General features: G+C 53.4%; 6 protein-coding genes across 6 annotated transcripts; 3 read left to right on the top strand and 3 right to left on the bottom strand.

The window, feature by feature from the left end:
• Positions 1-375: 375 nt before the first annotated feature.
• On the bottom strand, positions 376-906 carry DL89DRAFT_101471 (uncharacterized protein). The gene has a single exon (XM_040882995.1). It carries the CDS (start codon positions 796-798, stop codon positions 439-441), a length of 360 nt encoding a protein of 119 aa, XP_040745213.1. The 5' UTR covers positions 799-906; the 3' UTR covers positions 376-438.
• Positions 907-1,354: 448 nt separating this feature from the next.
• DL89DRAFT_265500 (uncharacterized protein) lies at positions 1,355-3,161 on the bottom strand. Its single transcript, XM_040886695.1, is given in 7 exon segments — positions 1,355-1,730; positions 1,754-1,771; positions 1,791-1,886; positions 1,909-2,217; positions 2,280-2,357; positions 2,378-2,839; positions 2,869-3,161. The coding sequence occupies 7 exon segments, from the start codon at positions 3,088-3,090 to the stop codon at positions 1,404-1,406; spliced, it is 1,512 nt and encodes a 503-aa protein (XP_040745212.1). The 5' UTR covers positions 3,091-3,161; the 3' UTR covers positions 1,355-1,403.
• Positions 3,162-3,734: 573 nt separating this feature from the next.
• Positions 3,735-4,198, top strand: DL89DRAFT_265499 (uncharacterized protein; the record flags this gene model as incomplete). The annotated part of the gene is made up of 1 exon (XM_040886693.1): positions 3,735-4,198. A coding segment is annotated over one exon (195 nt), but the record flags the coding sequence as incomplete, so codon positions are not given.
• A 1,177-nt stretch (positions 4,199-5,375) lies between these two features.
• DL89DRAFT_255521 (uncharacterized protein) lies at positions 5,376-5,891 on the top strand (the record flags this gene model as incomplete). The annotated part of the gene is made up of 1 exon (XM_040885359.1): positions 5,376-5,891. One exon carries the CDS (start codon positions 5,376-5,378, stop codon positions 5,889-5,891), a length of 516 nt encoding a protein of 171 aa, XP_040745210.1.
• An 890-nt stretch (positions 5,892-6,781) lies between these two features.
• Positions 6,782-8,585, bottom strand: DL89DRAFT_265497 (guanine-7 methyltransferase). Its single transcript, XM_040886692.1, has 3 exons — positions 8,106-8,585; positions 7,870-7,967; positions 6,782-7,381 (listed from the first exon to the last, which is right to left on the bottom strand). Exons 1-3 carry the CDS (start codon positions 8,452-8,454, stop codon positions 6,836-6,838), a joined length of 993 nt encoding a protein of 330 aa, XP_040745209.1. The 5' UTR covers positions 8,455-8,585; the 3' UTR covers positions 6,782-6,835.
• A 3,168-nt stretch (positions 8,586-11,753) lies between these two features.
• On the top strand, positions 11,754-12,933 carry DL89DRAFT_311034 (uncharacterized protein; the record flags this gene model as incomplete). The annotated part of the gene is made up of 1 exon (XM_040890974.1): positions 11,754-12,933. Exon 1 carries the CDS (start codon positions 12,118-12,120, stop codon positions 12,931-12,933), a length of 816 nt encoding a protein of 271 aa, XP_040745208.1. The 5' UTR covers positions 11,754-12,117.
• Between the last annotated feature and the right edge of the window lie 201 nt (positions 12,934-13,134).

Genomic DNA, 13,134 nt, shown 5'->3' with positions numbered 1-13,134 from the left:
CCACCGCCTCCACCGTTATAGCCACCGCCCACCGTTATAGCCACCAGTTGCCTCTACTGTGGCTGCTGGAACTTGTGGCCGCGCTCACCACCATCGCCATGATCCCATGAATCATCACCATCATCCCATCCAGGCTCCTGGGTGGGGCCAAGATCATCGTCGAGCGGGTCCTCCATGTCATCACGAATGCCATTGCGCGGAAGGGATCTGCGGCGATCGCGGTTTCCGCGTCTGGCACGAGTATCACGGGGTCTGCGGCGCTTGCGTGAGCGGGCAGGAAGCAGGTCCTCTTCTTCCTCTGTGTCCTCGTTGAAGGCCCTTGATGAAGGTGCTGAGTTGGCATTGGAACTACGGGTGGTCAAAGAGGGTGTGGCTGTGGTGGCTGAAGGAATGCCAATGATGTTGACAACTGGGGGCGGAGATCCATCATAGTCATCATCATCCTAAGCCAAAATTGCCGTAGGCATTATTGCGGCGGAGCCCGCTGTTCTTCTGAGGCGATGCGGGCGTAGAGGCCTGTGGTGTGGGCGTAGAGGCTTGTGGTGTGGGCGTAGGAGCTTGCGGTGCTGCTGTGGGCTGGGATTGCGGCGAGGCTGGGGTCATCTGGGGGCCGTAGCCAGCGGACGCATTCACGTTCTGGATCCAATTCAGGTCGTTCTGGCTTTGGAAACCTGGCGCTGCGTTGGAATCAAAGTCATAGACATCGGCATTGGCGCTGAATGTCAAGGAGAGAATCGCAATGAACAGCGGGGTCAGGAGCTGGGCACGCTTGTCTCTTTTAGGGAGACCGTTTGCCATGGTTGTCAGGTTAATGTGGCTGCTTATTACTTAGTATCAAACAGAGTGGCTTCTTTTCTTTGGTATCCTAAATGGCTTAACAGGGTTAAAAAGATACGAGCGCAAAATAGAAGGAATTAGAAATATTAAAAATGACAGAGCAAAAACGAGAAAAAGAATACGGCTACGAGAGATGCGAGATTCAATAAGACCTAACCAGATTATGAATTGCAAAAGATGGTCCTGTCGAGCAGCACCCCATATGTATATAACCAAGTAGCGCCTCGTCTGTGTATCCCTAATCATGCGAGAGAAAGAATCCAAAACTATGTGGGGGCAGTGGGGTGGATAATATTATAGACAATGCATGATTAATTCACACACGCCTTGGGATACAGCCAGCCCCTGTGTTCCTGGGAACTGTTTAGATCCTGCTTCTCCACGCCAAATGTTTCACACATTCATCGGACAGACATGCAATATCGTACCAGGGGCAGTAGCAGAGCCTGAGTCTGCAATACTTTGGAAGCCATACCGTGAATAAAGCGCTTGCCATTGTATCAATAACCGCAGTTACTCGTAGAATACCAACTTTGTGATTTGAAACATAAAAAGCACGCTGAAACTTAATGATCCCACAGAGTATCGTCAAAAATCAAGGATGCCTGGCCGTTGCTTGAAGTTACGGTAACGTTCCCGCCCTTAGCCCTGCCATACACGCCCATCTTGCGCGAGCTCGAGTTCCGCTCAAACTTCAGCACGTCATCAGAGCCCTCGACCTGAGCGCGTGCATTGGAGGTCTTGACATCGAAGGTGCCGCGGATCTGGCTCAGCGTCAGCTCCACACGCGAGTTTGAAGAGGATGCCTCAATAGTCTTAGGAGCAGGGCCAGGCGCCTTGGAAGGTATATCCTCGATGTTACCGTTGGATGTGTGCACCGTGGCGTCCACTGCCTGATACGGGCGTGGCCCCGCACCCCAGCGTTGGTCGTCAGCTGCGGAGAAGCTATCAACATCGATTGACTCGAGAGCAATATTGCCGTTCGCTGTACGGATAGTCAGCTCCTTGCTGCCGCTGATGTGTGAGGCACGCACCACAGCGTTGGAGGTCTTGGCATGGATGTACTCTGACGTGAGTCCTGTCAACAACCAGTGCCCCGTTTGAGGACTCCACTGTGCTGGTACCTGGAGCCCGCACATCATTGATGCTGATGCGTCCGTTGGATGACACGACATGGATGTCTCTTAGAACAGACAGCGACCGCAGCTGGATTGGGCCGTTATGGATCTGAATGTCAAGATCCTTTACTGGAATTGCCGCCAAATCCAGCGCCTGAGCTGACCCTGTCGATGTCACCACGTGTAGCAGCGGCATGGCAGCAGGACCAATGTGCGGCGGCACAGCAATGTTTAGAGTAATGCGCACACAGTCGCGCGGCCACTCCCAAGAGGGACGGTTGACGCGAACCATGAGTCTCCTGGTTCTCGCTAGTATCATCCAACGACAAAGGCGATCTTGTTCCTGGTGTTGCTCTTGCCAGCCTCAGCGACCACATTGACGATCAATGGTATCGGAGCTTGCTGCTCTTTAGCAAATTCACGGTTGAGATCGACATGCCCTCGACACTCTCAATGTATAGCGACCGGCTGAGCCCAAAAGCAAAGGTCTCGTTCTTCTGGATCATCAGATTCGAGCAATTCCAGTCCCCGCCTGGCGGGAACACTTGGCGTGCAATCATCACCGCGATTGAGAAGAGAACAATGATGAAGGCCAGACCCACCAGGAAGCAGCAGCATGAGAATATCTGGCAGCAGCAGCGCGACAGGCACCCGCGCCCCCTGTGGAGGACGCGACGGCGCTGGAGCGAGTGCCTGCGCTGCCCCTGATGGTGGAAGTGGACGTCAGTGGCCAGCGGACGCAGATCGCCAGATGCATCTTGTGCCGAGCGCACGCGGGGAAGAAGGCTCTCCCCTTCCCCATTAGCAATGCGGACCACCTGGTAGCCCTGGGAAGCTGGCTGGGTGGTAGTACTCGTTGGAGCTGAGGGACTGGTATTCTGATTCTGCTGGCTGCTGTTGCTGATGCCCAGACAGCTGAGACAGTTGAGATTGCTGCTGCTGCCTGTTGCTGCGGTGGGACAGGCGGGGCCGAGGGCTGGGTGTCTGGGAATGAAATATCGGTTGGGTCGAACGGTGAGTAAGGCGGCGGAGCGGCCGCCTGCGAGGATGTGCCTGCGAGGGCTGCTGCCTCGTTGAGCACAGGAAACTCCTCCTCCTTTATGCCCTTCCGAATGTCGGCTGCGTGGACCTGCATTTGCGAGTGGCTTCGGAATAAAAGTAAAAAAATACAAGTGCGAAAATAGAAGGCTGGGAGAGCGGAACAAGGAGAAGGCAAGGAACAAAAATAAAAGCTCCCCAGCTCAATCATCGTCTTGGCAAAAAAAAAAACAGCTTTGCCAGGAAAAAAATGTGTGGAAAATCCGTGTGAATGAATAGTGCATATGCGACCACCATTTGTTGTGTAGCGCAGCCCACACATTGATCGGCGCCTGCTCCGCACCTCGCACCTACAGATTACTAATTATGATGGCCAGGATACATGGCTTTTAGATGCCAAGGCCTTGATGCCAGACGCATATCGTGCCAGTTCATGGCAAAAGCTTTCCTTTTCTCCAAAAGAGCGCCGATGCAGTTCCCTAACGCGCAGTCATGCCGCTAAACCAAAGCCCGTTCAGTCCAACCTGACACGACATGCAACTCGCAAATCACGGCATGATGGCTACATACGGCTCGGCTCAATATGACTCGCACCACCCCCTGCTAACCCGAACCGCACTGCTGCTTTGGTGTCATTTCAGCCACGTCTGCATTGTTAAAGCAGCGCATTCAGCGAGATACAAACACTCCCTCAAAAGAGTAGCAAGACGGAGGTCGAGAGCTCGAGCATTCGCACACCACCCCTCTTTCTGTTTCCTCAGCTGCCCTCCATTTAAGCCAACCTTAAACCGCAACCCTCCCTCCTCCTCGCCGCTGTCTCTCACCCTTTACCCAACCTCATAGCCAGCCCACCGTAATCTCTGACTCTAACTTTTCCACATCCCCTCATTAACGACTCCGCCCTGTCCTTGATAACATCCGCCTCAGCCATGAAGATCCTTAGCATGTTCCTCTGTTCTGCTCGTTCTGATCGCCTTGGCGGCTGCCGCACCGGTTGCTTCACCCGACGATGGCCCAGTTGTGCCTCTGCCCGGCCCAGGAGAGACACTATTCGGCTATTTCCAGCGCTTGGTCTCTAACGTGCCATTCGTAGGCGGCCTGCCCACCATGCTTGGCGTCGGTGGCAAGTAGTGTATTGAGCGATGTTTAATTTTTGGGTTGACTTCTGGTTAAGCAAATTCATTAAATCTACAGGACCTGCATAATGTCATTTCGAACCACTTGTATAATCGATATCTGGCAGACAGCTCCTGCACTGCTGTTTGTCATGCAAAAATGCGCAGTACTGCAAAGTCCTTGTGGACTGCTGTCGCATAATATCGGTCTGACTACATCTCGCTATTGGTACGCATGAACAACACGATCGCGTGCTGGTCTGCTCCCCATAGCGATGCACGCGCAGCCTAGACATGGGGAGGGACGAATTTAGGGATTCTCTCCATTGCGTATGCTTTTGTATTCTTTAAAACAGCGGCCTCTTGCTGCACGATAGAGCTAGTAGCATGCTGGGCTTGTTCCCATGGCTTTGTGCTTGCCTTGTTGATGGAGAGCGGAAAACCTTGGCAACACTGCTTCATATTATGAAGGAGCGTTTGGAACAATGGCATGTGAGCTATTATATCGTATCGCAAACAAGACCAGCCACAGTGGTCCGCTTTGTCAACATCGAAAGTGGTCGTTTACTATACCTGATAGATGGCCATTCTGTGGAAATGGTCCAGGAAAAGAACGAAGGGAACTGGACCATTGTGGCGCTAGACCAGGCATGGCCATAAGGTGCAAGTAGCGACCATAAACCCAGTCGCAGTAGAGACAGGATGCACTATAACAGGCCGGGCCGCTGATATTAGTGGCCAACATGGTCCCTGGTCCGCTCACAGTGCCAGGCGCTCTAGCACATACAAAGTTGTTTGTGGCGCCAGCCATATAGAGATCGAACAATTGATGGCGTTTTCGTCATATGCATTATGCGGTATATGTTGTTTGTGAGAGCAAAGATATTCCCTTTGTGTCTGCCAATAGTCGTGTTTTGGGCTTAAAAGAATAGCGGGAACCACCTATCGCCCACCCATTCATCGAAAGTTTTCTAGACTCGTGTATTCAATCCTTTTCCGTTTCCTCTCCACCTACACGTACGCAGTCCCCCTCAGTCCAGGCTACGCTTAGACCACCTTATATTCGCCTGCTCTCCTCCCTCTCCTCCTTCCCCCATCGCTTGCTCTCAACACCCGCCTTTTCCGCAGACCTTGTCCCCTTTCCCGCCTACACCATCCATATATCATCACCCTCCACAATACCCTATATCTGGTCCTTCACCCACACGTTGTTTAATTGGCATCCGCATCACCTACCTATTCACGTCTCTCATTTCCAACCAGTAAAATGCAGGCCCGTTCAGTCTTTACCTTCCTCGCCATTTTTGTGGCCCTTTTCGCTGTTGCGATGTCGACCCCGGTTCCCGAGTATGGAATTCCGCTTCCAGGTGCCGGTGAGAGCGTAGGCAGCTATCTGACGCGCCTGCTTAAGCCCATTCCATTCGTTGGCGGTCTGCCTGAGCTGCTTGGTGCTAGCCCCCCGCCCAAGCCCCAGCAGCAGCAGCAGCCGGCACCTCAAAAGAAGCCTGCTAGCCCTCAGCGCCCTGCTGGTCCTGCTGGTCCTGCTCCCCGCCCTGCTGGTGCTCCCGGACAGGCTCCTCGTCCTGGTGGTGCTCCCGGACAGGCTCCTCGTCCTGGTGGCGTTCCAGGCCAGGCTCCTCGTCCTGGCGGTGCTCCAGGCCAGGCTCCCCGTCCTGGTGGTGCTCCGGGCCAGGCTCCTCGTCCCGCTGGGGCCCCGGGTCAGGCTCCCGGTGGCGGCTTCCCTGGTGGACTTGCCGGCCTTGGCAGACTCCCTGGCATGTAAGGTTTGATTTTTTTTCTGAATATAATGCTTTTCTTTTCATAATGTCTGAATGCCACCCCTCCAGCTCAAAAGTGCCGTTAATTTCTGCGTAGGCAGAGCGCAGTATTCCATTGGCAGTCTTGGCTGAGGGCCCTTTGAGTATCCTGTGCTCGGCGATCTTTGGTCTGCATCTCTAGTCCAGTCATAGAAAACAGTGCTGCCAACCGCGGCACTCAACTGACCCGGGTCCATGAAGCTGCTGACTAGGGTCGGTGGTGCTCGGGCTCTTCTCCGAGCTGCAAGGAGCATGGTCCATGATCGCGTCTGACCCTGCTGCATTGGCACTTCTCAGAGGGTCACGCTACCCGTGCCTTCCAGATTGCATCCCCGCGCTGGTTCCCCGCAGCCAATGGGTGCACAGGCTGCCCCATCTTGGGTACTTTTACCGGAGCGTGGGCTAGAGTCAGTTTAAATTAATTGCAGGTGTCGCTTTCTTTCCCTCCTACTCTTTTTACTAGCTCATTAGTTTCTAAACCCCTCCAATTCACCATCAGCCATTCGCAATGTGCAACGCAAACCGGAGAAACAACGCCCTAGCTCGTCTGGTCAACATGGCCGCGAAGGTCGGCTTTATCTGCACATACTGCGATCAGGTCTTTGACACGTACAAGGAGTGCGGCGACCATACAATCGACGTCCACAACGGCTTCTGGCCTGTTCGTGAGTAACAGCGCCGCCCTCCAGCCGGCCACTTGTTTTGGCTGCGCTCCCTTATCTGTGTACATAGCGTAGCGCTGCCCACCCATTGCTCTGCGCCCAAGCCAACCTTTATCTTCCTTCGCCCCCTCCTCACTGGAGAGAAAAGGGGGAGCTCCGAGCAAAATGCTGCTCACAGCCGTACCGCCAACTTTTTTCTCTCATACATTACTGTATTAACCGAATAAACGTCGCTAGAGTCACGCTACTCAAGCTTTCTCCAGAGTGACAGCCATGTAAATGCCGACTGCCTCCCATTCATCGTCAGTCAGTGCCGGCCGGTCGCTGGTGACCACCCCCATGCGCTCAAGCAGCCGGACGTTATTCGGGTCATTGACCATGCTGGCATAGAACTCGTGGAACGGCACTCTGGACACCAGCCGCATCCCGTGCTCCTCGGCAAGCTTGACCAGCGAGGGGAAGTGCACAATGTACTCTGTGCAGTCCTCAACCGCCTCGTCCAGAGTGAACGAGTACGGGAAGCCGAACCGGGTGATCGGCTCGCGCCGCTGGAACTCAACACGGTAAACTGAGTTGCCGAATGTGTTGTCGCTGCTGCTGCGCAGCTTTTTGATGAGCCAGTTGGCGTTCGGAATGGTGAAGATGAACCTGCCACCCGACGCCAGATGTGAGGACACATTGTGCATCATCTGCCGCGCCTTCTTTTCGGACTCGAATGCATAGTGCAGGCAGAACTGGGCGCTGATAACGTCAGCCTGGTAGTCGGGCGGCTGGAGCGTCTTTTCAAGCGGCTCCTAAAAGGGAAAAGGCAAAAAAATACGTTGAGTGTGCTGGCTCATCTCGCTGCCCCTAGCCATAAAGCCAGATACACCTTGTACAACGGAGGAGAGGGAGGGAGGCGCAGAAGCGTATGCAAATGTCACAATCTGCTGCAGATATTTGTAGTCCAGTGCGTGACAATGCCATGTACTCAAGCGTCCAGCGCTGAGAAGGGACTGGGATCAGCATATGCATATGTTATCTGGCACAAACACTGCAGACAAGCAGGCTGCTGCTGTCAAAGAAATAGGAAAGCAAGCCTGCAAAACAAGGGCCATGTGCGAAATGTCCCTAATAAAGGAACAACAAGCCTAATTTTAAAATATTTCGCCTACTCCAATAGTGAGCTGGCAAAACAATCGGCGCAAATACAAAAGACCGGTGTGCGCTTGAGGCGACAAAAGCAGCCCAACATATATACCCCTGATAAGCGAGGCTTGTCTCAACCAACCTCGATACGTACCCCGTAGCAGTCCTGCACATAGAAGCGCGCAGGGAATATCGGCTTCTTCATTTCCAGATAGCGCTTGTGCGCCTGGTTGACAGATACGCCAGCAATATCTACACAAGGAAGCAAAAATATCTGCATGTGTGAGACATAATGTGCAACAACAAACTTGAGAATAAACGGCTGGCGAGGCTGCAAACAGTTCAGCCTTCCCACAGCTCGGCCACCTTTGACAAAGCAGCGATCCTTACCCATGCCCACGTACTCGCCAATGTTGCTGAAGCTCCACTTGCGAAGGTCGCCACCCTTTCCACACCCGAGGTCAAGCACCTTGCACCCGCGGAACGTGTTTTGGCGGATAATGATGGACTTGACCCAGTTGTTGAATATACGAAGTCCAGTAATTGCCGTATGCAGTCGACCTTGGACACCAAGCTCGCGCCGCGAATTGTAATGCGCCGCCACTTGCTCGGCATTGCTCAGCGCCTTGACTCGCTGCGCCTGTGCATCCCCAGCGCCGTCAATCCGTATGTATTTTGCATCATCCATTTCGCTGTCGCTGGCTCTGCTGTCGTCGTATTTGCGCTTGCTCTGGTTCATACAAGCTATTGCTGCCCCGTGCTGGCTGTGTATTGGCTATGTATGATGCGAAGGGTGTGTGAGTGTATGAGAAAGCGGGTGTAGAAGGAATGATAGGATCCGTGCTTATTGTCCATTCCCCAAAAATCGTGTGCGCCCGTGTACATTTCTCAGCCAAAGGAGCAGTGATCGGATGCCTGATATTTATGGAACCAGATTTTCTGTGTGGATGTCTCTTTCCAGACATAGCGCCAAAATACTAGGGCAAAGGCATCTGGCCCGGAAGTACTCTCAGTGGATCTCAGCGGATATGCAATGGATACACCCGGTTCTCCAAAACGAAAAACGTTTCCTGTTGGCGAAAAATATCTGAAAAGTGGCAGCGGGAAAGTGGCGAGGGTGTATTGAGATTGGCAACAAAACAATCTACATACCTCTGACCATACCTGGCCGTGCTGCACCCGTACATGCCGATACAATCCACCGCTCTGGAGCGAGTGGACACATGAGCTGGTCCTTTGCAGCTTACCAGCTCCTCCTCCCCCGATTACCAAAGGGGGAAATTGTGACATGCATTCTGTGCAGCTCAGCGCGTCTGCCCCAGTGGTTTTTCTCTCCCCCCTTTGCTTATCTCATTCCACTGCTGGATATGCAGTGCGGGGATGCGGTTGGCCAGAGCCTGGCATTGCCCACACTGCTGACTACACGCTCCCTAGTAATTTTGACTTTGGGGGTGTCGTCTTGCGCATGCATGACCTTGGCCACCCCTCTCCCACCTTTTGCGTATTGCTTCTCTGCATCCTGGGTGTGCAATGCCATGCATGCCGGGAGTGGAATCTGCCAAGAGATTTTGGGGAACTCGCACAGACAGCCCACATCCCTAACCCTCGCCTTGTTCGCATATTACCCTCGGCGTCTGAAACAGGAACAACAGCGAATGGCAGGAGGTGACATAATGCAGATGGGCACGCGACCCAGTGCCGCGGCGACATACAGCATTATGACCATGGCCAACAGACAAGGCGCCTCGCGAATTCTCGCCGGCATTGTTTTCATGTGTGTATGCGCTGAGGGCATGCACATGTGACTCGCTGGAGCAGATGGGAGGTTTGGCATATTCGGAGAAAATAAACTGCACATGTCTGATAACCTGGCTTGTTCTCGACAGACAGCGCAAAAATCGGAGCCCCTCCCAGTAGCTGCTTCATTTCAGCAGAGCCCTTCTGGCACACGCAGCAATCCCCTGCCTTGCCTGCTGCACATCTCCCACTGTGGAGCAAACGGCATATTTCCTGCTATACACCTTGCAAGCGACGATGTGCAGCCATGGGAATCCGGTGTCGATTTTTGCCTACTGTGAGCTGAAAAACGATTTCCCTCACCTTCGTTCTGGCCGCTGGAGGTCATGGGTTCCCCTTCGTCGCTCCCATCCGCTCCTGCTGCCTGGCAATGGCGAGCCTGCTAGAACACCGGGCAGGCGATCTCGGCATGCTAAGCTCGCAATAAACCTGCACTTGGATTTGCGGTTCCAACCGATGTTCAGCGGAGAGAATGCCTTATCGCTGACAAACCACAGGCTGCCGATATGTCGAGCATGATGACAGAAATAATTAAGCCATCGCCATTGTAGAGCAGTGCGGGCTTTGGCTATTTTCTTTCAAACCACCTGGGCACTTCACCCCGGAGGTTGTCGACCAGAAGCCCCCATGCTGCCCAGCAAAAGGCCAGAGCGGTAGATCATACACATCCATAGTGTACCTTTCAACTGTCATTCGCTGCGCATATAGCTACTCCTGGCGGGGATCTCCTTTTGTTGGAGGTAGGCACTAGCATGGGCCCTCCACAGCGAACTCCATGGCACGAAGAAGCAGCATCTGCGCTGATATGCTTTACGGAGCCAGTGTTTTTTATTTTTGTCGGATGGGATCCCAGTGGCACAGACTACGCTGCCAAGTATTTCTGGCTGGTTTGGGTGGCCGCAAATCTCTCGTTTCAAGCACCCTTTGCCTCTTTCCACACAGCCGAGTGTGCGAGCTATGTTCTCTCTCCCATCGCACACTGCCTGTCCTCCAGAACGAGACCAGCAGCTCTGCACTGCATGTTTTGTCGCCTAGCGTCGAAACAAGTGATGTGGCGTTCTCAGGAAACATTCCGCTTTGGCTAGTATTATTTTCTTCCTTCCGTTTTGTCACCTGTCAATAGGGTCTTCACTCAAACTCTAATTGTCTGTGCAATATCTACCCGGGAGCCCAAGTGTTGTCATTTCTAACTCTGCCCCTGCTCTCTGTGGACAATCTTGTAAGGGGGAAATGTCAACAACAGAGCAATCTGCACAGGCATGCTGGAATACAAGTGGCTTGTTTTTCGCCAGCAACTAAATGTATCTGTGTTCCGTCCCCACATGTTATTTTTGTTACAGGCAATGGCGCTTTGAGAAACAAAAGAAGGCAGGGAAAATGAGAGTGCTGACTCTCTCCCATTTGCCCGTGCAACGTGAGATAGCCCAAATATGGACAGCGTGCTGTTGGATCCCAAAAATGGCACAAAGGCAGACGAGAATAGAACCCTATTTCCATGTGCAACAGCCATCTGCCAGACGGGGGTGTATACAGCCTCCCGTTGCTAGAGCACACACGCGTCGGATTTTTGCCTCTTTTGAGCCATCTTCGGTCAATGTCGGCTGTATGCAGTTGCATACAGGTGTTCCCATTGGGTTCCACTTCAAGGATAGTTCTCGAGGTCAGGAGGGTGCACCCCCTCTCTACACCAAGCCAAGCCAAGCCAAAGCGAGTTCCCCTTTTCTCACCACAAAACCAGCGTGACACTTGCTTCACCTCATTCACACACGAGCCCACCTGCCGTGAATCGCCTCCTTTCTGGGCAGGCGAGATGGAAAGAGGAGCACATCAGTTGAGGCAATACTGCCACTACTTGTGCTGCTTCTTCCCAGCCGCCAATCTGCCCCTGCTTTCCTTACGTACCAGCTGCTGCTATTTCCTTCCTGAGCCGTGCCTGACCAGAAACAAGAGGCGGCAGTCCAGCTCTTTGGCGTGCCGCTAGTTTGCATTTCCAGCTTCACTAAACCCATGGCCTTTATGTTTTCAATGTTCGCTTTGCTGGCCCGCATATTGTACGTCGTTTTTTAACCCCCCTGCAGAACCCGCTCGTCTGACCCACCCCCACACCCCCTTTTAGCTGCTCTTCTCCATCGCGTCCTTTTTCCAGCTGGCCCGCTTGGCCCGCGCTGCCTGATTTGCACCAGCGCTAATCGACCCCCCCCCTCTTTCTCACCACCCCCTCTTCCACCCGACGACCTGCACATCATTTTCTCCACTGTCATCGGCCTCTTCCCCTTTTTACTCTCTCGTCTGCTGCCGTTACCGGGCTCACAATAAAAAGGGCGCAAAGTCCACGTCGGGATTGCTTGCACCTTTGCCCCAGAGTCGAGATACATACACATCACACGCACCCTTTTTTTATTCCTCTCCTCTATTTGTTTGCTTCCACTCCCATTTCACGCCTTACCCTGTACTTCTATTTGGTACATTCTAGTGCGTCTGTTGCATAGAATTCATTTGATATCTTTCATAAAGGTGCGGTTCTCCGGCTGCCTGGAATTCTCCGACCCGCCCTTTCATACAATCTATCCCTCTTATCTCGTATATATTACCCAGGTACTCCCATATGACAGACATGGCCTACCGCAAAAGGTCACTCGACCTCTCAATGGCGGACGATTCGGTCAACCCGCAGCGCACCAATGCTGCCCTTCCACCCATTCGAAGCATACCTGAATTCAACAGTGCTGTATCAAGCGGTGCCACCAACCACATGGACCGGAGCTATGTGCCATCTGGGCCACAGCCTCCACAGGCTGGCATCACGCAACAACAGCAGCAACAGCATCAGCAGCAACAGTCCTTCAGCCATCCGCTTTCCAGCCCAGGCCCCACCACTTCGTCATCAACACACCCGCGACCATTCACCAGCCCAGGCCAGCCGCTGCCCTCTGCTTATCAGCAACAACAGAAACAGCAACAGCAGCAGCAGCCACTACTGAGCTCCAGTATCCGGTACCACAACCAGCAGCACCAGCACCAGCCAGGAGCGTTCCGCGAGCCGGCCGACCTTGCTCCGACGGTACGCGCATCGCCAATGTCATCATCACATTCGGGAAACTCGCCCCATGCCCGGCCATCCAGCACAGTCCACAATAGCAGCATGTTGGATGATGGAACGACAAGCGCAGGCGAGACAATCAAGGTGGCGAGGAACTGGAGTCGTGAGGAGACTCTGTCTCTTGTGCGGGCGATTGGCCGCCACTACGATTCGCTTAAGCGCTGTAAAACAAACCAGGAGCGCAGCAATGTGTGGCATACAATCCACAAGGAGCACTCCAGCCAGTTTCCAGGCAGGTCAAAGAAAGCCTCGCAGGTATGTATCCCAAACAACATCATTGATCAGCAGAAGAAAGAGAAACAGGCCATCAGCTTCCGTTGAGCTACTGCCGAATGGCCAAAAGCGCATCGCTCGCACCTACCTTTTGCACTCTCAGACGGGTATAACACAACCCAGGTGTGCGGTAAGCATTGTTTGCTGGCTCTCTTTCAGTCTCCCACATCCTCCCCCTACCGCTCCTCCCCTGCCTCGTATGGCCGTGCCCGCTGCCGACTGTTTGCAGCAGCAAGCTGTTTTCGTTTT

The sequence above is a fragment of the Linderina pennispora genome (assembly GCF_002104995.1).
Source record: "Linderina pennispora strain ATCC 12442 chromosome Unknown DL89scaffold_3, whole genome shotgun sequence".
Classification (NCBI taxonomy): Eukaryota; Fungi; Kickxellomycota; class Kickxellomycetes; order Kickxellales; family Kickxellaceae; genus Linderina; species Linderina pennispora.
The sequence above is the reverse complement of the archived record's forward strand: the minus strand, read 5'-3'. Positions and strand labels throughout refer to the sequence as shown.